This window comes from Anabas testudineus, chromosome 9 (assembly GCF_900324465.2).
Source record: "Anabas testudineus chromosome 9, fAnaTes1.2, whole genome shotgun sequence".
NCBI classification, from domain to species: domain Eukaryota; kingdom Metazoa; phylum Chordata; class Actinopteri; order Anabantiformes; family Anabantidae; genus Anabas; species Anabas testudineus.
The window spans coordinates 11,208,600-11,234,798 of NC_046618.1; the positions used below are offsets into that span (position 1 = coordinate 11,208,600).

Genomic DNA, 26,199 nt, shown 5'->3' on the forward strand with positions numbered 1-26,199 from the left:
GACTAATGCAGGCACAGGGACGTTCACCCTTTCAGTATTCACATCATTAAAGCCTGTAAACCACCAGCAAACTCTTTGATGTATTACATCTGATTTTTCTCATTTCAAAAATTGTATTTCAGCTGCTACTAACCATGCATGCAGGGAATGCAGTTAATAGTATAGCCTCGTTGTGCATTTCCTTCTTCAGTTCAAACTCTAAGGCATGGCTCTGACAGTGGCTGTGCATTGTATTCACCACAAAGGATGCTGAATAGGGTTGTAAATGATGCATACAGTGTGCACAAAGACACACGCAACACAAAAGCATGCATGAGCGTGCGCACACTCATGCAGGCAAAGAGAAAAGCATCTATCTTTTTCCTCTGAATTTGATGATTCACAGAAGCAGTGACCCGAGGCCTGGGACACTCTCTGCTTTTGATTCAGAGTTGGGAGACAACCCCCCTCAAGCCATAAGACTCCATTTACTACTGCTGGAGAGCTGAGGAGCACTTACCTTAATGTACGGCACAGTAGGATGACCCTCACTCTCTCACACACACACACGTTTGTACTTCTGTCTTTGTGAGGATACAACCATCCTGACTAAATTCCTAGCCCCAACGCTTAACCTAAACTTAACATAAACTCCAAGCAATCCTCCAAACAGCGTGTGTGAGAAAATGAGGAATAGACAAAATATTGTCACCCGTCACCCATGATCTAAAACCCATCTTTACATCTATAACCAAAGAAGTTCACGCACAGGGTGCCTTCTCGCTTTCTTCTCTTGGAAAACTTACAATCATACCATCAATGTTCACATTTTCACCCGATGCAGACAGAGTGCTGATGTGTACAAAACATAGTTGCCAAGTAAATTAAATCCTATGCCACACACTAAATGTAGTCTAATATTGGTTTTGAAACAAAGAAAAGGACAGCGCTGGAGTCTCGTACTGCTCTGTTGACTAAGCAATTCAGACCCTGCAGTGTATTTCTAGGTATCCCCTCTCATCATGAACTGTATGTTGCGATATGTACAACAGAGATGCTACATACATGAGCACGCAACATTAAATTGTTACATGAATGCATGTTTGTACAATAGGACTTGCTGACTTTTGCTCTTTACACAGATTATATTTATATTACATTTAGTATTTATAAAACGCATAAACCATACTAAATAAACAAAACAGGCTAAATTATAATCTATAAAACTGATAGAATTGTGTTGCATGAATATGATGCTGCTTTGAATACACAACGACAAATACATAAAATGCAGTTCATTATGGTAGTTTTTTCAGCTACATCCTATTTTCGTATGCTTTGGTATCTCACTTTGACGTAGTACCTGCAGTACCAGCCTTCCTTAAGAAATTAAAACAGAGGTGGAGCCAGACTAAGACAACTGTCTGCTGCTGATTTTCATCCAGATTATCAGAAACAGATGCAGGCACAGTTGTGATTGCAATTGTTTGCGTCTTGAGGAAATAAAAGCTTGGGTTAACCGATGTAGTTTCCATCTTCCCTCTCTGCCTCCACTGTTCATCTGCATATAACTGACCACTTCATGCTAGAATCAGCATTTACAATACTGCACGTTACATAGTAATGTTAGAAATTATGCTTTCTTTTTTCTTTTACCTGGTTGTTAATAGTATGTTGTCTGAATGCGAACAATGAAGCCGTGTTCTTACAAGTGTCTGTGAATTCAGTACAGGGCATTCTGAAAACAAAACAAAAGGACACTGGTGCCACTGATAGAGCGATGTGATGGATTAGAGTGGCCCAAGGGGGAAGTCCTGGTCCATCAAAATGTAATGAAAACTAATTTGAAAACAGCAGGCAGCTATGAATAACTCTAAGATGAGTTCTGGCAACATTGTGTTCAGTGAGAGGTCATCATTGTCTTGTATGAGAGAAAAATGGGTTGGTAACATTACGATTGATGATAGTACATTAGTTGTTGTCTTCAGGAGTTATGGCTGTCTGTATATACGTCGGACTGAAAATCGATCAAGGGCAAAAACAATTTTACAGCAAGTCTGTAATCTGCAGTTTCACAATCAGCATGCAAATGATCAAACAACACAGAGATAAAAATATTTTTTTTTTATCAAAATACAGTGTAAAAATGTAAAACTACTGTAAGAAAAGTCTCCTTAACAAAGTCAACCTGTATAAGCACAGACCATTATTTCCTCATTTCTGTTCTGTCTACCATTGCAAGGTCCTGAATAGTCTAACATAGTAGAGCTAAAATACCAGGGGGAAGAAAGTCAAATGGATTGTGATTATTGTCCTGGAACAGATTGAACAGCTATGAGAGATGAATGTGAGCTGAATCCCATTTCAACTTACAAGCCCAGGTGCATTTCTTCTGCTGAAAGGAAGGTGAGATTTACAAAGGGGATCTGAAGCGGGGTTTGAAGCAGGAACACTGGCTTTAATCTAGTCACTATCAACAATTGCTCAGTAATTTTATCTGCAATAAAATGAAAACATTATACAGCGTGGGCAAAGAATGGAGGTCCATTGTTAATTAATCTATATATAAATGTACACATAATAGCAAATACATTTCTTTGATTTTAGCTACTTTCTTTTAATTAAGACAATATGGATTAAACCATTTATATTTGACAGATCCTAATTCAATTTAATGTAACTTTATGGAGCAATTGAAACAAGGCCATTAATAGTATAGTCATTAATTCATTGTGGTATTACATACCACACTTAGACTGCACAAGAAGAGACTGGGCACTACACCAGATTAACAGTTGGCTATTATCTATTATACTATTGAAGTGTTTCCAGTATACTGTAACCAGTTGTCTATTCCTTCCCAGTCTTTGTTATAACAATCTACAAAAAGCAGACAAGCGTAGCAAATGTGCCATTCAAAACAAACCGAATTGCCAAGCCAACTTAGGATGACAAAAATCACACTAAAAGTTGCTGTGATGAACACATCACATCGCCCAAACCTTTCAAAACATGTGAACCCTCTTCTCAGAAATGGAAATAAGTAATCTGTGGGAGCCACTGCTTCCTGTCATTCAACAGGAAACCTCCACTCCCCACAGAGCAGCAAGGATTATCCTCTGTGCCTCACAGTTCCAGTTCGTATTCACAGCCTCCATCAGCTGTCAAGACATGTAATAATAAAATGTGTGCGTGTGTGTGTGCAGATTGGTGTCTCTTCCAGGCCTTACTCAAACTAAGTAATCACTCAGTTTATCTGTATTAAAATACCTAATACATACATCAAATGCAGCAGATTGAATCACTGATTCCATAGTTTGACATCAACGCTGTAAACTGATCAGCAGTTTTAGGGGAGATTACAACACTGTTATCAAAATCAGCTCAGTAAAGTAGTCCTCCTTTTCAAAGTCAGCCTGCAGGTCTCACTTGCGACATTGCTGACAGGACACAGTGAAGTACTCTCAGCACTCAACCAGGTGGTGCAGCAGCCACAGTCCAAAGGTGCTGCTTGCAGCTCTGCCATGGCTGAGAGAGACCATATGTCCCTTCTCTCTGGAATATGTCCATGCACAGCACTGCCAAGCCTTTAGGCCTATCCCACATACGAAGCCTTAATACGGCACTAAGCACTGGGACCTCAGGAGGCTAAGACATAGCTGTAATTCAGATGGTGAACAAGTGCCTTTATTTGCTGAAGCGAACAAGAGAGAAATGGCCACAGGAAGGTTCACAGGTTGGTGGTATTCCCCAAGGACGTACACCTTCTTCAGAGAGGTGGGTTGCAATTAGCTTAATCAGCTATGCTCCATGCATTCAGATTACTGATAAAACGGTATTAATGACTTTTAATAAGATAAACTAACAGCATACACATGCATACACATGTAATGATGTATTTAAGCTGGTCTCACTATGTGATTATAAAAACAGGAGGTTAAGGTCAAGCCACTCTGCCAATAATAACTGCAAAGTCTTCCTCACATGACTAGTCTTCAGCTTGAAGAATACCATTACCATAACACCTGGCTGTGACACTGTACAGATTGTCAAAATACATGTTAAATAAATGAGACGAGCTGCCTAAACTCACAGGAAAGCCTGGAGCAGAGCTCTTTATCTGTAAACAGTAGAGACAGTTGGTGAGCTGTTCCGCTTACCGTTGCCCCGGCAACGCGTTCTCCAATCACAGACGATTTGACTCGAGGCTTTGCAGACAGAAGCCAATCAGAGTGCGTCTAGTTGAAGAGTCGGTTGGTTTGAAACGGCAAAGCAAGCATTTCCAACTGACCGACAACTTAGAGAAGTGTGTGAGTCTTCAGAGTAACGCTGCACAAAACAGGTAAACGTTTCCAAAAGCAGTGTTTCTGCACTGTGTGTGTAATGTTAGTCTGTGTAGTGTTGTTTACACAGACGCTGCGATTGTGTTTTGTTTAGTTAAACTAGTGTTTATCAGATTTGCAGCATTCAAAATGGTAACGTTAGCTTGTCTTGGTGTCCAGCGTTACTTAGCTAGCTAATTAACTGTTTAACTAACGAGACTTATGTGGCAGAAGGTTCTTAATATGTGTTTAGTTTTATATTCGCCTGTAGAAAAGCGTTAATTGAATAACGCTTTGTTGTGTATATCATGAGCACTGTCATACTGCTTTCCTTTTGTCTCGTCTTTTATTCTCTAACTCAAATTGTTCCACATAAGTTATAATAAACTTCACACCAGTAGTTGAACATGCCAACAAATTTGTGTTCTGTGTATAAACTAATTTCCAGCTCATGCTGTTGGCAGTTTAACGTCAAACTAATAGAATATTTTATGTAATCTATGTTTTTTTTTTCTTTTTTCTAGATGTCCTCAGACGAAGAGGAACCAACCAGTCCTGTTCTCCCCAAGGACTCAGATCGGGGCAGCTCTGTGTCCTCTGAACTTCAGGTGATTAAAAATTACACACTCAGAATATATTTATGTTCCAGTCACCAGAGATGGCAAGTAACTAAGTACATTTACAATTTTGAGGTACCTGTATTTTGATAGAATATGTTCATTTTAGGTTAATTTTACTTTTACTTCACTACAAATCACAGGGAATTGTTGTAGTTTTACTCCACTATATTTATATTACCATTATTAGTTACTTGGTCTTTTCTACAGGATTAGATTCTTATTAAAACCATTAAATATTAGTAAAACGTTGGTGTATGATGATTTATGGATGAATCTGTTGTCTTTACATAAAGTGGTTAAGATCAGCCCCACGTTTACAAACTGCTCATTTTGTTCCACAGTCTGTAGGTAACGACACATTTTCAACTTTAACTTCTCAAACAAATCTGGACTGACCTTCTAGAGTTATCTAAAGCATCAAATGCAACATTGTTTAAAATTCACAGTTTCTTAGTGGAGTACTTTTACTTTTGTACTTAAAGTAAAATTTAGAGCATGTGCTTTATTACTTTCATTTGAGTAGAAAATTAAAGGCACCTCTAATTGCAGTGTTGTATTTTTCTGAGCATGTACTTTTGCACTACTTTTACTTAACTATTGCATTTGTGTACTTTCTATATTTGTGCCAGTCACATACACCTGGGGACACAGCAGCAGTGTTTAGCACATCTTTTTTAAAGAGTAGTCTGAGTTTAGGATTTTAAGTATAGACCCAGTTTCAGTCATTACATACTTATCTAAACTGTTGATTAGAATTTTCCATTGCATTGTAAAACTAAGCATGCAGCTATTTTAAGGATGAATGGATGATTGTTGTATCTGTTTAGCTGCTAGCTTGGATGGATTTCATTTTAAAGCACTATATATTCCCTTGGGTCCTCATATACTGAATTCAGAAACTAACATATAAAGCTACTGCTGTCAAGCCCACTGATTTTCTTTTTCTCTTTACCGTTGGGCCAACAGGATGAGTATGAGGAGCTCCTCCGCTATGCTGTGGTCACCCCTAAGCTTGAGATGCTCACTGCTGCTCATTTGCAAAGGTTGAGCTCCTCACATCTGCCTGCAGAGGCTCGGAGTTCCCACAAAATAGATGACACAAAATCACAGCGCCTAGCAGGTAACATTGGTTCCTCCAGTATGCAGTCTACACTCATTCAGACACATTGCCCTAAGCTTGTCAGAAACACAACTGGAGCCCTTCGAGATACTGCCCCCATCAAATGATCAGTTGTCAAAAAGGATTTTTGTCTGTTTATCAGCATCTAATTTTCAGCTTGTACACCAGTCTAGACAAGATGCATATGGTATCAGTCTGTCAGATTGTACCCCCTATCTCTTTCCCCTATGATGCCCACATATTAAACAGCCCATCAGCCCCCATCAGCTCCAGCTGCAGCCCTCATTTGAGGTTTAGAGCTTTAACTGTCATGGAGTACTGCACAGGGATGTAGAGAGCAGACGGGCCGATTGGTAATGATCTCCTGGCACTGTGCCTGCACCGCTCTTTAGAGTGCAGGCTTTCTCTTCCCCCTGCAGGATTTAATTAGGATATTGACATAAATGCATTCCTGGCTAAGGAGCAATGCCCGTCTTATTCAGCCTTCCCACCTAACATTTTATGTTTTTAAAATGTATTTTGTTTTCCATCACTTTAATGGCTTTACTCACTCATCCCAGATCCAAATAAGTTATCATACCATTTTCTTTCTTGCTTACTTTTTTTCCTTGTCCTCATTATTTTTTTCTGTCAGATACTGCCACTGAAGCTGAAGATGGGAGGCATTCGAGTAGGAGCGAGAGATTATCACAGGTTTCTCCCTTGATTGTTGAGCCCCCCACACACTCAAAGGACTCTCATGGTAAACTGAATAGAAACAAATACAATTATGTTTGAAATGGTAATTGTGAATTAATTTCTCTTAATGATAAGATAAACATAAAAATACTAGTACACTCATGTCGTCATGGTTCTGTATTTATTTGCTGCTTTCCCAGCTGAGGGGATGACAGGTCGGTCATCTAGCAGGGTGTCAATACTCTCAGCCGCTCCATCAGACAGGTTACAAACGGCATCTAACAGGTCTCAGCCAAACAGCCCAGACCTTGTTGACTCTTCTGTGATAGAGATGTTTGTCTCAGAGGAGAATATAAGCAGGATGGAGAACATTTTGGACACATGGAGCAACAGCCTGAAGGTTAGTCTGCTTGCTCGTACTGTAGAGCTGTTCCTTCTCAGCCAATCAGTTTGCTTATTTGCTGTCTGCTTTAGAGCTGATCATGAAAAGTGTAGTATGGCTTTATATAGGGTTCTGACAAAGCTGAAAACTTTAAAATATACAATTCATATAATTGCAGTGGTGTGTTTTGAGCTCAAGTAGTTTACTACTATAGCCTGAGCTATAAGGTTAATCAATGCAACAAAACTACTAATTTACTGTGAAAAACATGTATTTCTGTCCGAATCTTAAACTTTTAAATGGTAAGATCTGTAGTATAATGTCAACAAAGCATTAATTGAGCTTCACAGTGCTTCATGTACAAATTATGAAATAGTGCATGGTCCAAAAAGCTAAAACGTTGTAAAAATACTTTTCGTTTGTTTGCTTCACTGACACCGTACACATGAATGTATAAGCAATTGTAGTACATACGGTAATTATATATGGGTAAATAATAATAAGTAAATCGGTTTATTCGTGTTCATATTGACATGTCCTGTACACATGTAATGGACTAAATGCAAGAAATACTGTGCCCCAAGTACTTCAGCAGTAGTGAGGAAGAGGTCAGAGAATATAAAGTTATTGTAAAATGTTTAAGACTTAAACATTAAGAAGCCTTTTTGAATTGCATGACAGTTTTACTTTTTGTGGAACCATTGACCTTTTAATTGTGTCTTGTAGTTTTGGAGAAGACAGGCAGAGTCTTCTTGCCCTTTTCTTTTGATGTTGTACAGTTTATTCATGGAGGGCAGATGGCAGCCAATCACCTACTAAGCAGTGCTGATTGAATAGTAGAATCTGACCTAAGAAAAGGCACTAGAGAACCATGGACTTTAGTAGAGGATGAAGAGAATATTTCAGTTCTTTGAATTAATGGAATTATATGTATACCTCTGCATTAGGGTGTTGTGGAGACTGTGGTAAAGTAGTTGCCTCTAAATCCACCATAGGTATATATTTTCCTAAAATCTGTGAGATGCCAGAAGATGTGTCCAATAAAATAAAACTAGAGATGAAATCTGCCAGACTTCTTTATTTAGCTCTTTCTGTAATTTGCAACTGAATTATCTCAAATAACAAATAAATTGAGGTGTATATATGTATACACTAAGGTTGTGTAGTGAACACACTGTGACTGTCCCACCCTCTGTTTCTTAATTAGTCAAATGTGCTGATGGAGCTACGGAAGTGGAAGCTGACCTTCATTGAGCAACACAAGATGGAAATGAGGAAAGAGAAGGAGAGATTTGCAGCCCAAACAGCTGGCCTGAAGTCAGACATAGAAAGCCTTAAAGGGCTGTTACACACCTATGAGACTTCGAACCAGAGAAAAGATGAGGTGACTACATACACTTTCTGTAGTCCTCAATGTGCTGGTTGGTTAAATATTGACTAAATAACAAACTGAGATTAAATGTCCAGTAATTTAACTGTTCATAGCTTCCATCTTTTGCGAATTGCCCATTCTGTCACTTATTCTTATATACATACACAGCTAGAAGGAAAACAAGGAGAAGGGGAACCCAATATTAGTTTTTGTGGACTGACAGGTTAATTATGTGATTTGTCCTCCATCAGGTAATTGTGAACCTGAGCCAAGTGTTGGATAGACAAAAGGAAAAGCTTGAAAAGATGAGGGCCTTCACCCACTGGAGACTTCAACACATTGATGCCAAAGAAGAGGTTGGTTGTTGATGTTGTAGGTTTCCCCACAGGTTAAAAATGTGTTTAGATTTGTTGATAAAATTTGGGTGAGAGTTTTGAGCTTTTGCACAGAATGATGAAAATGTGAGGCTACATGTCATCGCCTTTTTGATACAAGCACCATATTTACTTGATCCTTTACACTTCACATACGTCTCATCTGCTTTTACACTACAACACTCAGGATTCTGAGAAACAACTTAAAACACCATCAAGAAAATTTCCAAATTTTCCAAGCCATTGAATCTCCCTTTAAGTACAGAAGTTCACTTTTGGAGTCATTGGACCATAGAACTTTCTTCCATGTTGACGAACTTTTTATGTTTGGCACTTTTCCATAAAGCTTTAACTAGTGGCCTTCTTTGCTAGTTCCCTTCTTGCGTGTCCATCAGTTTCTTAACCATGAATTTAACTGCACCACAAGAAATATTCAGTGACTTGGAAATGTTCTTGTATCAATTATTTTCTGTTTTATACATTTAATTAATTCATATTTATTTCTAAACATCTGTTTTTACAATCTTTTTTGGTCTTTGCTAGAAAGCCAAATGAATTCATCCATGATTCATTGTTAAAAAAAAAAAAAAAAAAAAACACGGAAAACTTGTGGGTTTGGTTGGTGATTACTTTCTATTGGCACTGTGATTCGTTTATTTATTTATAATGTGTGTGTGTGTGTGTGTGAGAGAGAGGTTTACACAGGTTATTAGCCTCTACGTGAGTTACTGATCCATATATGTATATACTGTATCCATACTGCATATGATAAGAACAGCATAAAATGCCAATGAAAGATTAGTTTGTTTTGAACAACAACAACAACAACAACAACAACAGCTGTTCGCACCACTTCTTTAAAATGGAAAAGTGAGTGAGTCACGTTTTCTCTAAACCATGATACAGAAAGTACACCAGAGAAAATACACTTCATCTGCATTAAAAATGAATTATTCACAATTTACAATTGCCTTGTGAATATCTTTATGGTCTTGTGGTTCCCTGCCAGGCCCATGCTGCTCGGGTAGCGCAACAGCACTACAATTCACAGCTAAAGAAGAAAGTTTGGTTGGGTTGGCTCGGTCTTGTCCAGAAACACTGGAAGGTCAAGGTGGAGCGAGCTTGCCGTGCAAGGGCTGAAGAGGTCTGCACCCGCCTTTCTACAGAGTATGAGGCCAAACTGGCAGAGGTAAACAGGGTTCACAGTAGTATGTAGTCAGCCCGACATACACATTGTGTATTTAGGGCTGAATCATGGGAGGCAGACCCAAAGCACAGCTGTTATCATTACTGATTTATTTTTTACATAGTTAACATATTTTTGTGTTATAAATAAGATACAATTTAAACATTTTGTGACTTAACCTCAATAATGATTAATGGTTTGCAGTGATGTCACCATAGAGTGCTGTCCAGACCATTAAGTGTTTGGGCAGTTATGAATTTCTGTCCTTCAGGCTCTGTCCTTAGATATCACCAAGGAATAAAGCTGAGGAACTTATCCAAAGTACCTCAGCTTTAATTATAGTAGGTTTAAATCAATATTAAGAGAACTATATGTGAAATATTGCCCTTTTAACACAATTATCCCGAATTCACAGATTCTAAACTAATTAGACAGTTGGCTACTGGATGTTTCTTGGGTCGAAAAGAGCTTTGATGTTGCATAGAAGTGATCGAGTGTTACCATTTACCAAGTTTTTTGGATGAGTGATAATAATTTGCATAGTGAAAGAACCAACCATTTATGACTGGATATTTGTACATGTTTTCTTGTCAGTGGTCAAGAACAGACTTCATAGTCTTTATAGTCTCAAAGGACTCTGCACAAGCAGAAAAACAAAGTTCTGTGGATTCAACAAAAATATACCTTTTTGTCAGAATAAAAAAAGAATGAAAGTATATAGTATAAATAGTATAAAAGGAATTTCCTCTCAAACATGGTGATGCTGCTGTTATGACTTGGGCATTAATGACAGCCAGTTGAACTGGCACTTAGACTTAGCACAATGTTTAATTTCAAATAAAATGTAGTGAAGCATAGAGCTTAAAGAAAAAATAAAGGAACAATGCTTGCAGTGTGCACTGTCTGTATATAGAAGGTATGACAGTGACAAAAAAATCAAGGCAATCAGGGAAAATGGTGTTGCCGATTTATGTGAAGCTTGCAACCCAAAGCGATATTATTGGAAGCAAAAAAATTAACAACATCAGGTGGTATTGACAGTATTTTATAAATGAAAGATTCTGCTCTGTTGTCTCCACAGCACTGTGAGGCCATAGAGAAGGCCCAGGCAGAGATTCACAGACTACGTCTAGAGCGAGAGCGCTATGAGGAATCAATGAAGAAAGCCTTCATGAGGGGTGTATGTGCACTCAACATGGAGGCTCTCAGCATGTTCCATACCACTGAGGGACGTCCAGAGCAACCTCCAGTTCATGATCCACATGGTCTGTAACAGAACCACACAAACTTATTTTGGTAAAAAAAAAAATTTTTAAGCAACTAGCAAATCAAAACTTGCAATGTTGCCCTCATCCTAAGCCCCATAACTACTGTCTAACTTCTGCTATCAATCAAAAATCTGTCCTTAGATATTATTGTCTTATAAGTTGTTATCATCACATCAATAAGCATATAATTCTACTTAAACCTGTTTTAAAAGCTGTTTATGTAGACTGTTGTACAAACTGACAACAGTCTGTACAACATGCTGCGAATCACTCAACTGACCATGGTCCTGTGCTCCCTCCCACACTGATTATAACTACTCTTCCCAAGAAGTAGTAGTCAATGGTGAACCAAAAAGATGCTCAGTCTAAATACACATGAACTAAATTGTCAACACTGCACAGCGGCCATGTGACCACACGCTTCACAGACTAAACTGAGACCAACTGGTCATTTCTTTGTTAGGTGCATAAATAATGAGCACACTGCAGAGAAACAAAGAGTAGGTTGGCACGTTCACACACTTTGCAGCCTTTTGCGGTTATTTACAGCCTGACCTCACGATTGAAATACAATTAATCTTATAGAAATAGTTATTGGGTTTAAGGTGAGAGATATTCAACTTGACAAACAACAATTACAAGTTTAGGACTCGCAAGTAGTAGAGAATCCACAATCTGTGTCTAGGTTTGCAGAGCATTTAAATGACTGTATAATGATACTCGGATTCTTGCATCAGTCTAGTACTTAGAATTCAGAGTTACACTATTCTCACTACACACTCCCACAGACATGAGTCAGGATAGATTTATGGTGTCATGCTGTTAACACCAAATGTGCACCCTGTCACCAGCATGTTGCACAGAACAGTCAGGATTTGTCAGATCAGGCAACACTTGACTCTGCTGTTCTTAGTCTGCTGATTTTTGTTTGTGAGCGTATGACTGCTGAAGCTGGATTTTACTGTTTATAGTGTGCAGCATGCACTCTAGCATGATTTTGCTGCTCATCTGTCTGTTTTCCGGTTTAATGAGTGTTGCCACCTGAACTCTATTTCATTTTTTAACAGTCAAACTGGGCTATTAATTGAAGTTTGTCTTCTGTTGCTAAGTTCATTCATTAGAAAAGATGCAGAACATTTCCATAACATTTAGCTCCATTTAGTGTGAAAGTGTTTTCTGTAAAAAAAAATGTGTTTAAAAGAATGTCTCAATTTACTGTTTTGTTTTGTTTTTTCTCCTCCATTCTCTAGATCCTCCGGATGAGCCACGCTCTGCTACACTGGCTCAACTTCAGCCTTATCCAGTATCTTCCACACGGTTCAGCCCAGTCCAGTTTGACCACCCAGACCCTCCCTCCCACAGCGAAGTAGAGGATGTGGTAAGTACATACAACAGTCCTCTGTGCCAGAGATGGTCTCATTGGATCAATTAATCAAACAATTTTTGAATTGTTTTGTGTGCTTCCTTATATCATCACAAATTCTTCAAACTCTTCAGTCAACTATTCTTTTGAGGGTTTAAGAATCAAAAGCAGAGCTATTTGTAAACTCTAGAAATCTCCTCCAGATACAACTCCTGTTGCTATTTTTATTAATTTCCTTCTTCTCAGGTGGGTTCTGGTGCCCCTGTGTCCAGGTCAGAAGTAGTACCCCCAACCACACTGGTACACAGCTCAGTCCCACTTGGTGGAACTGCAAGTTCTCACAAACAGGTCAGCATGTGGTTTAGGTTCGTGTTGAAGTAATGATATTGTCCTTCTTCAATAGTGAGGTGTAACAGACAGTAGTTATATCATCTAATAAATGGTTATTGACTCAGAGCTCAATTTTCACAGAATGACTTAAAAAATAGCAGGGATCACATTTCTGCATGATGTTAATTGTTTTAGGTCAGTGGGCGTGTCGTCACAGCGAGTCAACAAAAACCCTCAAAGACTGTAACGGCTCGCATCACTGCACGGCCTGATGTCGGTAAGGTTGCTGCACGCAGCAACCTGCAGGTCATGGGTGTGTCTCCACCCATGAGCTCTGTGATAGTTGAACGACATCATCCTGTTACCCAGGTATGGGACACTGCGTCCTTACTACATATTGCTATTTGTGTTTTCTTATGTTATTTTCACAGGTACATACACAGTTATGTAAAAGAAAAATTAATTTAGTTTCTCTGTGATTCCTTCAGCTCACTGTCGGGCAGGCCACAGCTGCTAAGTTTCCTCGCTCCTCCCAGCAGGGCCACAGCTCCACCAGCGGCAGAGGCTCGTCCAGAACACACAGCAGCGCATACCATATCCACTCTATCAAAGTAGTTGACTGATCACCTCACCTAATCTAGTTTCAAAATGAAACACATCCTATGCAGCAGTCCATGAATGGTTACCTTGTTGTTAGTCTAAGTTCATTTGTTTAGCTATCCTGGCACATGTTTACCCGTGTGAACATTTGGCATTTTCAGCTTCAATTTCTGAATGTGACAGCTCAATTTCCTAAGCAATAGAATTTTTCTTATAAAAGTAAGTGTTTTACATGTTTAATTATTACCAGCAGTTTTAAATTATGCACAGATGATATAGTACTGTAATGTTCAAAATCACATTTTAAATGTTTGTATTGTATCTTTATGATTTCTACTGAGACTGACCATCCAACCCCACAGGTTGTTTACTAAGCTGAAGCCATATGTTAATGATCTGACATACAGATTTTATTTTGAAATAAATTATGTCACTGCTAACTTTCAGTGGATCTCAGTAGTTGAAAATGATATAAACAAGGACTTCATATTGCTGGTCCATATGTTGCCGTGGGTCTCATGAAATGCTGCAACTCTTACTGCTGGCATTCTCTGCCTCTGTCCGCATCTTATCTGTGAGACAAACATTTTCTTATTTATTACATTTTTAATACATTTTCTGTAATAAGATTTGACAAACATCTCCATGTAACATAACTATATGTTTATAGATTCAACAAAGTATCTAGGAAAAAAAGATTTGGATGATTGTACCTGCAGCTTTTCTGTTCCCTATGGCAATGAGGCCCTGGAAGAGTTCTTTTGCAGGGTTCTTCTGAGCCAACTCTTCCCCATGGAGCCAGATCAGCAGCATCCTGTTCCCATGCTCTTTGTAGCTCTGCTGATCTATTGTAAAACACAAATAATTATACAACTAGGGGGGAGAGCTAATGATCAGTTATTAAAGTAATTCAAAGAGCGTGCATTGGAAGAAAAGTTAGATTATCTTCATGTTTGGGGATTTGAACATGTGTCATTTTAGTTATAACTGGCTTCTGTTATAGTATTTGACGGAGCTGTGTAGCACCTGTCCACTGCTCCTCAATGGCAGAAACTTGCTCCTTAGTGAAGTTCCAGTGTTCTGCCAGTCTTTTCCAGTCTCCCGGTTTCAGGAGCTCATATGCCAGGCGCCAGGCCATTGAGCGAACCTTCCTGGTGTCGTAGCGGTGGTCGAGTTTAAACGTCAGTGGATACTCATTGTGAACACTCTCATTAACCTCGGGGTTGGCCTGAAAGGGCAATTAAATCATGTCAACAGATTGATAAAGGGCACGAGCCTCACTGAGCACAGGGCAATGGTTAGGGATTATTGAAAATACACACAAGTCTAGCAATATGAAACATTTAGAGAATCGGGTTAAGCAGGGAATCGGGCATATCCCTAATGAAATTGAAGATAAACTGGCTGTCAAATGTTTCTGGCTTGCGAGTCATGTTTTTTTATTGGGAACGCTGTAATATTATTAGGGGAGAACCAGCTAATCAAGAATGTGACGTTAGGAAATGAATCATTTGTGATGAATGTAATTATTGATCTCAGTTTAGTCAGAATGGAGAATGGATCGTGGCACGTGTGGAAAAAAATTAGAATTTAGAAATACCATTTCACTTCCTCTTACCATCCTCCATGCGTAGTATCTCTCTGCTTTGATGATCATGTCCACAATAATCGCCTCGTTTGCTCTGGCTGCCACGCCCAGAGCCGTCTTGCCCTGCTACTCCAAATCCAAGATGTATGACAAAATACACAAACTAATTAGAACTAAAGACGTCAGGTTCAGAATTACATTGTCCTTAGAGTTTGATGTATTGTGCTGCCGTTATGGCTTAAAAATGATCCTATAAAGATTTTTGACACTTCCCGTCAACATTAAGTCCTGAAAAAAGTGTGCACATGTGCAAGAGTACAATTTACAGAGATGCCAATGTCACCATATTAGCTCTAAAAATGGTACTGGAGTTCTTACCCTATCCTGGAGTGTCAGATCCAGCCCAGCTTTAAGAAGCATTTCTACGATTTCAATTCTTGCCAGCTCTGCAGCAAGATGCACAGGAGTCTGGGACCTCTAACAATTCACAGCACAGGACGATCCAACAAACATTTTCCTCGTTAAAGTTGTTTATACAGTTCCTGTTTGCTGAAACATAATTTAAAAATTAAGTTTAATGTTACCAGGGTAATCATCACCTTATCTGCGACATTAATGTTGCAGCCTGCCTTCAGCAGAGAATGGATGACAGGGATGTGACTGTTCTTCACTGCCAGGTGGAGAGGAGCCTCTAGGTGCTGAGAGCAAAAATATCCTGTTACACAACGGGAGTCCAAAAAAGTGAGCTGTTAGCTTAGGAGAAAATCTCTAAGTGATACAATTATATCCAGCGTGGCAGCAGCTCAGTGGATGTGTGTGTGTGATTTGTGTTAACCAGAAACTTTATTTCAACAGTATACTACTGCCATCTAGCTTGTATTGGCTCACCTGATTCTGAAAGTCCGTATTAGCTTTGTACTCTAAGAGGAGTTGGACAAGAGATGTGTCTCCTTTTTCTGAAACTGGATGCAGAGCGCTGCATTTGGCCTAGAAGAGAGTCGGATGAATCCATCTAATAAATGTATGGTCTGTTATCATCAACAGCAGGACACTAGTGCAGGAATTCAATTCTTTAAATCAGTGCATTTCCTTATTGTACCACTGTAAGGATGTTGGGGTCACAGCCGGCCTCCAGCAGGGTGAGGACACATTCTTCCTGTCCGTTATCTGCAGCCTGGTACAGAGCAGTTTCACCATCCTGCATCACAGAAAACCATCCATCAACCAATTCATAAAATACATACATTTTAAAATGTTTAGTATGTTATCAAAGTTGAACAGTGTTTTCATCTCATCTCAACAATGGTTAAAGCTAAAATTCACCCCAGAACACAGTGTTTCACTACATGTTTTATACATCTTCATCAATCCAGCAGTAGATTAGCCACCCGGTACACACTGTCACAAACTAAATCGTGATAGAGAGGATGATTGTCTACCATATTGACTTCATCCCGAGTATCAAAGCGCTGCAGCAGCAGTTGGACGGCGTCCAAGTGGCCGTTCCTGGCAGCTAAGTGCAGAGGCGTGTCCCCTCGCTGGCAGAAGGGAGGCAGGGAAACAACTGGCATCAAAGAGTGTTTGACTTTTCTCGCAGGTGTGACACAGAAATGTGCACTCGGGCACATGTGAGCATAAAAAGGCTGCGTGCTGCAAGCAGATGCACCAAAAAACACAGTCTACACAAACCTGGTTGGGCTTCATGGAGGCCATTTCATATGGGTCCATTAGCATCTCTAACATCTGAACACAGCCGTTCTCTGCCGCCAACGCATACGTGTGGTGCCCGGACTGAAACATAAGAACAGAGATGAAACCAGCCACATGTACAGCATGTTCTTAGGTAGTTCTAAATAGTTTGTCTAGAAAGTGAATTACAGGGTTGCTTAATGGAAAATAAATGTTAAGTAGATACCAGGTCCTCTTTGTGTAGTTCTTTCATCTGCAGGTCATTAATAATATACTCCACGATGTCAGTGTGGTTGTTGATAGCAGCACAGTGCATAATGTTCAGTCCTTCCTGTGGTGGAAAAGTCAGAATTTATCAGACGGTGCAGCAGGTAGAAACCACTCTTAAAGAAATGTAGTGTCTCTGCCATGAGGATTGTGACAAGATTAGTATCCAAACATTAGTTTCAAAATCCTGGAAATGAAAATTCAACGCGTGAGGAGGATGTTCTTTTTAGAAATGCCTCTGTCGCGTCCTGAGAGATAAAACCTGCTTTTATACCTCGTTCTCAACCTTTTGTTCAGCGCCAGCCTGCACCAGTAATTTCAGGATCTCCAAACTGCCAAACCAAGCAGCCAAATGAATGGGTGTCACACCGTACTGTCAGACACAGACACAAAATGGAAATTTGTGATTACTTAAAGAAATTACGTTCAGGTTCATTCATTCAGGTGGAGGCATCTGTAACCCTCTCACCTTGTCCTTTTGATCCACCTTGACCCTGCGCTGTAGAAGAAACTGCACGGCCTCCTTATTTTTCCCAGCTACTGCATAGTGAAGGGCCGTCCTATTATGCTGGGGCAAATACCGGTATGTTAACCATTCACTAAAAACTGATCGTGCGATATTATATGATGCAGTGTATAGAGACAGTATGTTTTTCTCTTACCACGTTCTTTGCATTGGCATTCAGCCCTTTAGAAAGAGTCTTCATGGTCTCCACATCGTTTCTCTTAGCTGCGTCCATAAACTGCTTCTCTGCATCGAGCACTGGGCAACAAAGCAGACAGGAACGTTTTACAGTGCGTATGACGACATGCAAAGTATTTCAACACCATGCATAATAAACATCCACATAACGTATGACATATTTACAGTGGCATTTAAACTGAGATGAGAGAGCTCATAGGTTGTAGTATAAAAAATATATTTTGTAAAGAAAGTGTCTCTTGTGGCTCTGTCAGTCCACTACAATTAAATGAATGATTACATTTAGCCTTAAGATCATAAACTCAAGGCCTCACAGTATTTAAGAGAAGTTGTTCTACTGTACTCACACATCTCTTTATTGTCAAAGCTGTTGTCTACGTCTTTGTCCGAGTTCTTGTCCAGTACAAAGTCAGCAAACCCCTTCACAGTCCCCTGACTCATCCACTTTCGAGGGTCCAGGTTCTCCTTCTTAGGACAGTGCTTCTTAATCATCGTCTTCAAAGCCAAAGCTCCTTTTTGCATTGGGAAGCACTTTTAAGTTACCTCTTTGTGTAACTAAGGCAGGCCTGGTCGAAGGTAATAAACCTGCCTAATGTCCCTGCTAAAGTCAAACCAAATACCTGAGGAAGCGGAGCAAGCAAAAGACAAAAGATGATAAGAGCCTAGTTTTCATGTAGTTTCTGTCTTCAAATAGTCGACAGCGAGCTTTGAAATGAAGAGTGTACCTACTGTTTTCTTACAGCTCGAGGGCTGATCCTTGTTTACTTTGCCTGCTCACACCCTAGAAACCCTGCTGATAGGAACAGTGTACATTTAACATGACACAGTTTGACCTCTGGTCCTTGGCTGGTAGGTGGTGTGAGTGTGGCTTCACTTTTATTTTTCAATTTATATCATGCCTTATAGGCCACAAGGACATTATACCAAATGTCTTTTAGCTAACATGCCTTGTGTAACATTAAGATGCTATACCAAATGTTTTTTTTAACATTGCTGTGTTTACAAAAGATTAACATAAAGTAGTAGTTGAACTTGTTTGTCCAGGGAGGTTTGACTGTGTGATCTTTTCCAGTAATATTTCCTCATTAACGCAGCCTGAACACCGTCTACTGCCACCTGCAGTTAATTCAGGTCACTAGACAAGGCGTGCTTATCAACTGTAAATGTGAATGTCAGGAGAGTAATAATTTATTGCAACTTCCACATACATGACTGAATTATTCTCTTACAGTGATTTGGAAACATATTCATTATTATCAATTGAAAAACACAATAAATACATACATTTACTAAAGAATATCCAAATAAAATAGAACTTAATTGAGATGTATTTAAAAGCGGTGACACCTTAGACTGTCATAAATACCCTCATGGTCCATTGAGCATAAATTAAAACTGAAAACAGCATTATCTTCAGTGGGTAACGAAGCTGTCCCTGACAGACTAGGTCGTTACAAATCGAAATTCATTACTTATAATTTAAACAAGCAACATTTGGCTTTGTCATCAATTCTTTGCATGGCTCATAAAAAGCTTATTAGGCTTATTAGTGCAAACACTCCTTACGTTAGAGTCCTTAGGTAGATTCTATATTCAATGACAGTAGCAACAGTTTAAGCTGCAGAGTCCATATCTTTGCAAAACCCGGTCCAGAGAACTAACGGGCTTGTGAAGGTGTTTTTCCACTTTCTGTGCGTGACTGTCACCTGAAGAACTTGTCAATTGTGTTGTGAGGACCGAGGCCTTTAGACCTCTTTGGACAAGGAGACGAAGGTGAGTCCCGTCTAAAAGTCAAGAAATCAACACAAACAAAAAGTGATTTGCAGCTAAATTCATACGACTGTACAGAGAAGAGAACCCACATCAACAACCATGAGTGAAAAAGCCGTCTCACCTTTTGCTTTTGCCTTTACTTGCTTGTCTTGGCGGGAGTTGGCCTCTGTCTATGAACAGAAACAGACACTCATGGGTTTGGATAGAAAAAAAAAAACACTTTTATCTTTTTCCAACAAAAAAAAAAAAAAAAAAGATGACATCAATGAGGAGAGATACAATTGCAGCACCTCTTCGGGGATATAAAGAGTGCAATTTCAGAGCCAGGCTTGTTTAAGAGGAAACCAGGGTGCAGTTCATTGTAGGAAATGAATAGGTGAGAAAGTGATTTAGCCATTTCCAAGACCTGGGCAAACACAGCCCATTGGGGTGAAATTAGATGTCTTTTCTCTGTGGGAATCGATACAAACTTCTCACCTAGTGTCATTGTCAGTAAATAACAAGGTCAGAGGCCACTGACAACCTCCCAAATAGTCATCGCTCCTGTTAAGTCCAAAGATGTCACACAGCAACAGCTAATACACATTACTGTCATCAGCAGACATAGATACAGCCTCAGACTTTAGATCCATGCAGGAAGGATGGACAGACCGGGAGCCCCAAGGCACAAACATAACGCAGAATTAATGACTGGGCTCCTGTTAAGTGGGAAACGGTTAAACACACACTCATGTAATACACACACTCACCTGTGGCCTTGCTCTTTGTAACTGAGAGCGTATTTATGGGCGATGATGTCTGTCCCCGCAGCTCGTGTAGGACCTCTTGGTTCAGACAGAGGTCGACGTGGTGGTTGAAGACAGTGAGGTCATTGGTGTCCTGTGTCAGCTGACACACTGGGCAGGTGAGAATAGAGCCTTTATTGTTACGTGGCTGAGGCGCGGTTTCGTTGTCAGCGCTGATCGACGAATCTGTTTGAGAATGATTTTTCAAGGAGCGCTGAGCTTCCTGAGGATAGTTCTTTGCCTCCTGCTTTTCAACCTCACTCTCTCCCCTGTGCTTGTCCAACCCTTTTGACTCTAACTCCAAATCTGACTCCGAGTCGGAATCTGTGCTGTGATCAGGCTTTCTACAGGTGTTACTGAGACACTGATCTATATGTCTATTGAAAACATTTAAATCTGTCGTCTCAACCTGCCTGAAACACACAGGACAGGTGAGGCTCTCTGACACTGAGCCTCCACAGCCTGATGTAGACGCATGAGCCTCTGTGGGAGGAATAAAGTCTTTTTCTGAAAGGTCTGAAAACTTGTTTGCTTCTGCGTATGACTCTAGACTATTTTCAGCGTCAGTGTCTATGGGAGTAATCACAGAAGCTGCCTCCCTGCGTCCTTCCTCTTGTGCGCTTGACTTTGCTGCCTGGAGCTGAAGTCTTTTCGCGTGGGCCCTTTGGAAGAAAGACTGCTGCTCACTAGTCTGGCCACCTTCTTCTTGTTTCTTCTGCGCTGTGGGAACACCAGCGAAATGCCAGGTCAGGACAGAGCGAGTGGAGAAATGCTCGTTCTCAAGCTTCTGATGCAGTTCTTGGGTAGGGCCACTGGAGCCTGTCTTGCCTGGCTGAAGAAAGCCAATGATGCTCTTCTGCAGCGGCTTTTTGTCATCCAAACCGACAAAAGCAGAAATGCGAACACCTACAAGCACCAAAACAAATTATCTGGAGAAAACTTTGAAGCGAATGCCAACTGTCTTATTATTTGCACATGTGGTGCGTCACAGATCATTTAGATTTATTTCAAGCTTAAATGAATTGATATGGCAGTTATATTGCTGTATCTAATTACCCATGAGTCTTAGTCTGAGTGGCTGGGGGCTTTCATTTTCTATTTCCATTTTCAGTAGATCCTTAGCAACAGCAAATATCTCATCCGCTGTAGCAACAGCATACTGCAGTGTCAGTGCCCTGGTTTTCACCTCGAAGTTCACGTTCTTGAGCTTCAGTGTTACTGTTTTACCCTTCAAGACAATGGAAGACAGAAATACAGTCAGAGAACAGTAAAGGTCCTTTCTGTCTGCTTTCAAACAACCTGTTCATTGCTAATTAAGTCCTGTATGGAAGGGACATATACAGATGGGAGACGGAAACCTGTACGTGTCTTATCATGAATTGATTTGTCAGAATACATTTTGTGAGTAACACGCCACAAAGCACTTTCACAGTAATGTGATCATCTCCTACAGAGACATTTCCAAGGCTGATAGTAGCCCCTGCAGTCTCCTTAATAGCCCTCCATTTCCTCCAGCTATCAAGGCTACATCGGGACCCAGGCAGGGGGGTGATGGTCATGCCGATCCATCCCGGCCTTCCTCTATCGATTCGAAAAGCAACGAACAGGTTCAGGTAATTGTATGAAATTCTGGTTGGAATGAGAGATATTCTAGGAAGGTCAAGAATAAAATGGTATTTTTCTTTTTTTCTAACCAATATCACCATTTTCTCTCAGTCGATTTATGTGGTGTGATCTATTTCCGTACCCAGTATTTGCTTTATTTCCCTTTTCTATGCTCAGGTTGACTCAGATTCATGCACGTATGAACATAACCTCATGTATGTTTGATGTGAGTAAGGCAGGTAGCCAGAGACGTGTTTAAGACAACCTAAGAAGAGAATAGACCTAGGTAGGTTTATGTGGAAAGATACATGAAAAAACTCTCTTTCAGTACCTTCAGATCTTCTTTCTTCATGTCTTCTGCTAAGTCTTCACAGAGCTCTCTACAAAGAGACAACTGCTCCTCAACTTTGCTCAGTTCTTTAAAAGTCCTTGTATATTAAGACAGACAAGAGTGGGAAAGAGGGAAAATGAAGGAGAGTTAACAGAACGGAGAGTTAGAAACATGTCTTAATGTATTAATGTCTTACAAAAAACATTAAAAACAAACCTTTCTGTGCTCATGCTTTTTCTTTCTTCGTGTCTGTGTAAAAACAAATACAATAAGTATTTTTTTTCTCTCTCTTTGAACTGGACTTTTTCTGTTGAGTTTTATTAAACTAACAAACGATACCTGGGTATATATGTGGAGCCCAGACCCAGAGAAACCTGCATGAAATGATGCCAGGATGTCTCTGAGAACAACAGCGACAGCAGTGCCATCTGCTGGGCAAGGTGAGAACAGCTACTGATGCCCAGAGCATTTAGCATCTTCTCACTCACCTTCCCTATGCCAGAAACCTAGAAGAATACACAAACACATTTTTACTGTCTCTGAATATTAATATATATTTTCCTCACCCCGCCTGCAGCACATCACTTTACACCACATTTGTCTGCTAATATGAAAACAGATCACATTCTTGAGGTTGGGATGTGTCTATTTGGAGCAGCATCTTTCCACAACTGTTCATAGCAACACCACGAGGCTCTGTTTGTGTTATAGTTTGAGCAGTGTGTGCTGTACTTTGCGAACTGGAAGAGCCTGGACAAAGTCCATGACTGCCTCTCTGGTGGAGGGGAGCACGTATTGGCCATTGGGCTTGTTCTTGTCACTGCACACCTTGGCAAGCATCATGTTTGGAGCAATTCCTAGAAGAGTGAAGGGTGCAATTGAGTCATAGTAAAACATAATTCTAAACAAAACATGCGGGATAGACTTTTATAATTAGCAGTTTTGTGGTTGCTTGTGTAAAATATATTTTATTTTATTTTTTCCTTCAGAAAGTGCAAAACAGGTGAAAGTAAGAGGAAAGAAAATTCAAATGTAGTGTATAAAATGATAGTGGCATGAAGAAGTGATACTCTAATAGTTATTACATCATTATAACACAATGATATGGAGAGGCAGTGAAGGATAGTGTTATTTCACACATCAGAGTGGTGTTATCCTCACCTGCACTGGCAGTCAGCGTGGTCTTTTGCTCAATGCGGAAGCGCATCTCTCGCACTGCCTCCTCAACAGACGTCCCAAACACCTCAAAGGCACCACCAGAAGCACGGACACCTTCGGGGCTCAGCAAGCAGGGAGAGGAGCTTGGGCTGTCCTCAAATAGGACAGGAGAGAGGTTTGCTACCTCTGGCACTGCCTCCTGAGGAAGCTCAACCTGCCGTTCACCTTTACAGAAAATTTATTATTTCACAGCATAATCAGATGGATTTCATACATATGAAGTTAAGAAATGCATTATGTTATAGAAGTGTGCCCAGATTTCCTGTCACGTCTACAATAAATGCGGCAAAAACCAACCAGGATACAGGAAAACAACCCACCACACCATATAATCATTATGCAACTACATTTGTGGATAATTAAATCCTGCCTGTAGCAGTGCTGCTAGTGCGGCAGCGATGTGTACGACAGGACTCTGGCCAGCTCTGCCTCTTTTCCAGGTGGTCTGTAAAATCCAGATATGCTTCATCCAGGCTCACTGGCTGGAAATGAGGGTCATAGTCTGCAAAAATCTCCCGGATCTAACACAGACATACAAATTCATGAGCACCTGTTAGTTTAAGGAAAAACACAAAGGAGCACAGCCGCATTTGTTTGAAAGTAAGTTCAGATGTATTTATCTGTTTGTGTGAGTGTTTTGCCACCGCTCTCACCTCATCACTCACTGCTCTGTATTTATCAAAGTTAGGTGGAACAATGACTAAGTTGGGGCAGAGTTTCTTGGCTATAAAGCCAGGCATGGCAGCTCGGACCCCAAATTTCCTGGCGTGGTAATTAGACGTGGACTGAAGAAGAAAAAGTGAGACATAAAAGGAATACAGTTTTAATTTGTTCTGAAGCAATTTATATAATATTGACACCAAAAAACAAATCACAATTTCTAACATCACAGTAGCGTATGGTGCAATTAATATTCATGCATTTAGTTATGTATGTACAATATGTATTATATGCAAATAAAGACTTTTCAATGTACATTTAGTTACTTAGCAGATGCTTTTATCCAAAGCTTTTAGCCAATGTAATTTGAGAAACTGTAGTATTCCCATGTTATACTATGAGAATAATAATTAGGTGCTCTAATGTTAAACGTGTTACATACAATTCATTTTCTTTGGCTTTCTTTGATTAATGTGAAAGTAATTATATCACATAAAGCTGTACTATGACACCAGTAACCTAAAGCTTTTTTTTTTTTCCTATGGTCATTGCTATTTCTAGCATGACTTTATTTGTTAGTGTTATGTGAACAATGAATCTGCCATGCAAATCATCTGACGCACCTATATAACTAGCAAATGCGTATTTGCATCAATTTCCCAGATAATATTTTTTCTCACCAGCATGCTCATGGATCCTACAGCCATGGGCTTATCCTTCAGCTCAGGACAGTCTCTCATCTCCACTGCAGCATAGAAAGCATCCATGTCCACATGCACAATCACTCGGGTTAGATCACGACTCCTCTCCAGCTCCAGGGCCACCCTCTCCACCTAGACAGAGACCTTGTTACATTGCTTGATGTCTGTACATATAAAACAGACATGTTTCCATTGTTTTTTACTTGGATAAAACCTGCTCTACCTGAGCTTGTGCTTTCTTTAACTGTTGCTCTGTGATCTGTGCCTTTTGTAGCATCATTTTTTCAATGCGCTGGTTCACTTGCTGCTCTTTCTTCAGCTCATTCTCATAAAACCTAGATCCCTGTAGGGGAATGTGAAGGACAATGAAGAGTTATAGATTATGTAGCTCAAATATAATAATAAAAAAAAACTACAATAACATATTTTTGTATTGTACTGTGTGCACACATTGTGACATTACACACACATCTGGACAGAACCTTGTGGTAGTGTACCTCATATATATTACATTATCCACATTTCTTTGTTAAGATTTTTGCTTGTTACACAGGTGAGACAATATGTTGATATGCCGATGAATATAAATGTAAGATGGATTCCCAGTACTTCTCGCAAAACTGACAGGACAAGCGTCTTTGAGTTGTTAGAGTCTACCTTGGATGTCTCCATGATGATCTTGTTGATCTTGTCCCTGTCAAGACCCTCCATTCCAGCCTTGTTGTCATTGAGGGCCATTCTGGAGAGGAATCCCTCCTCTTTAGTGGATGAAGCCCCATTCTCCATCTGAAGTCCAATCTCTAAAGATCTCCACTCTCTCTTAATGTTAGCAGATGCAGCACATTTTATTAAACATCTTTAATAGCCCCGTCTTTGTGGCTATAACAAAAATCCAAAACTAATTCAGAGACGTACCTTTTTGACTCTGAACTGGAGAAATCAGGCTGAAACAGAACCGCTCAGCTGTCCAGTGCCCCACATATTTTGAAAACAGGTTTTGGCGGCACTTCCGGGTACAGTCGTCATCACAGGAAGGGGCGGTGCTTGTGTTGTCGCTATAATCAAACAGAAGAAACAAGTGTTCAACTACTAGAATTAATTTTAAAAAGACTTTTGATATGTGTACATGTCCTGAAATGTATTCAAACTCGACACAAACATTGGATAAGAGTTATGAATATACCTTTGTGGTGGTTAAGGTGACCTGAATTTAGAATAGCTGTCCTACAGCGGCCCCGTGTGGTTACAAGGTCTCAGATTTATTTTAAATTGTTTATTTGATAAA

General features: G+C 39.9%; 3 protein-coding genes across 3 annotated transcripts; 1 reads left to right on the forward strand and 2 right to left on the reverse strand.

Moving 5' to 3' along the window:
* Positions 1-4,228: 4,228 nt before the first annotated feature.
* Positions 4,229-14,057, forward strand: poc5 (POC5 centriolar protein homolog (Chlamydomonas)). Its single transcript, XM_026342298.1, has 13 exons — positions 4,229-4,321; positions 4,826-4,909; positions 5,888-6,041; positions 6,676-6,783; positions 6,920-7,119; positions 8,309-8,485; positions 8,725-8,829; positions 9,857-10,036; positions 11,115-11,298; positions 12,552-12,679; positions 12,911-13,012; positions 13,190-13,363; positions 13,483-14,057. The coding sequence occupies exons 2-13, from the start codon at positions 4,826-4,828 to the stop codon at positions 13,615-13,617; spliced, it is 1,731 nt and encodes a 576-aa protein (XP_026198083.1). The 5' UTR covers positions 4,229-4,321; the 3' UTR covers positions 13,618-14,057.
* ankdd1b (ankyrin repeat and death domain containing 1B) lies at positions 13,815-18,634 on the reverse strand. The gene is made up of 16 exons (XM_026342299.1): positions 18,571-18,634; positions 18,189-18,461; positions 17,801-17,901; positions 17,608-17,706; positions 17,413-17,511; positions 17,098-17,202; positions 16,872-16,973; positions 16,622-16,720; positions 16,282-16,380; positions 16,071-16,169; positions 15,782-15,880; positions 15,561-15,659; positions 15,213-15,308; positions 14,621-14,822; positions 14,308-14,439; positions 13,815-14,166 (listed from the first exon to the last, which is right to left on the reverse strand). Exons 2-16 carry the CDS (start codon positions 18,361-18,363, stop codon positions 14,111-14,113), a joined length of 1,662 nt encoding a protein of 553 aa, XP_026198084.1. The 5' UTR covers positions 18,364-18,461; positions 18,571-18,634; the 3' UTR covers positions 13,815-14,110.
* A 369-nt stretch (positions 18,635-19,003) lies between these two features.
* On the reverse strand, positions 19,004-25,934 carry polk (polymerase (DNA directed) kappa). Its single transcript, XM_026344172.1, has 15 exons — positions 25,830-25,934; positions 25,572-25,733; positions 25,138-25,257; positions 24,894-25,046; positions 24,207-24,338; positions 23,924-24,074; positions 23,497-23,718; positions 23,068-23,192; positions 22,675-22,841; positions 22,552-22,584; positions 22,336-22,432; positions 21,456-21,627; positions 20,364-21,305; positions 19,736-19,784; positions 19,004-19,625 (listed from the first exon to the last, which is right to left on the reverse strand). The coding sequence occupies exons 2-15, from the start codon at positions 25,698-25,700 to the stop codon at positions 19,544-19,546; spliced, it is 2,574 nt and encodes an 857-aa protein (XP_026199957.1). The 5' UTR covers positions 25,701-25,733; positions 25,830-25,934; the 3' UTR covers positions 19,004-19,543.
* Between the last annotated feature and the right edge of the window lie 265 nt (positions 25,935-26,199).

Excerpts from the sequence above, each read along its gene's own strand:
- polk (XM_026344172.1), bottom strand. The coding sequence starts at position 25,700 with ATGGAGAATGGGGCTTCATCCACTAAAGAGGAGGGATTCCTCTCCAGA. Across the intron at positions 25,047-25,137 it reads TAAAGAAAGCACAAGCTCAG|GTGGAGAGGGTGGCCCTGGA; the intron begins GTAGAGCAGGTT and ends GTCTCTGTCTAG. Across the intron at positions 19,785-20,363 it reads TACAAAGAGCAAGGCCACAG|ACAGAGGCCAACTCCCGCCA; the intron begins GTGAGTGTGTGT and ends TTCTGTTCATAG.
- ankdd1b (XM_026342299.1), bottom strand. The coding sequence starts at position 18,363 with ATGCAAAAAGGAGCTTTGGCTTTGAAGACGATGATTAAGAAGCACTGT. Across the intron at positions 15,881-16,070 it reads ATACGGACTTTCAGAATCAG|CACCTAGAGGCTCCTCTCCA; the intron begins GTGAGCCAATAC and ends TTTTGCTCTCAG. Across the intron at positions 14,167-14,307 it reads AGGGAACAGAAAAGCTGCAG|ATAAGATGCGGACAGAGGCA; the intron begins GTACAATCATCC and ends TTTGTCTCACAG.
- poc5 (XM_026342298.1), top strand. The coding sequence starts at position 4,826 with ATGTCCTCAGACGAAGAGGAACCAACCAGTCCTGTTCTCCCCAAGGAC. Across the intron at positions 11,299-12,551 it reads TCCAGTTCATGATCCACATG|ATCCTCCGGATGAGCCACGC; the intron begins GTCTGTAACAGA and ends TCCATTCTCTAG. Across the intron at positions 13,364-13,482 it reads GACATCATCCTGTTACCCAG|CTCACTGTCGGGCAGGCCAC; the intron begins GTATGGGACACT and ends TGATTCCTTCAG.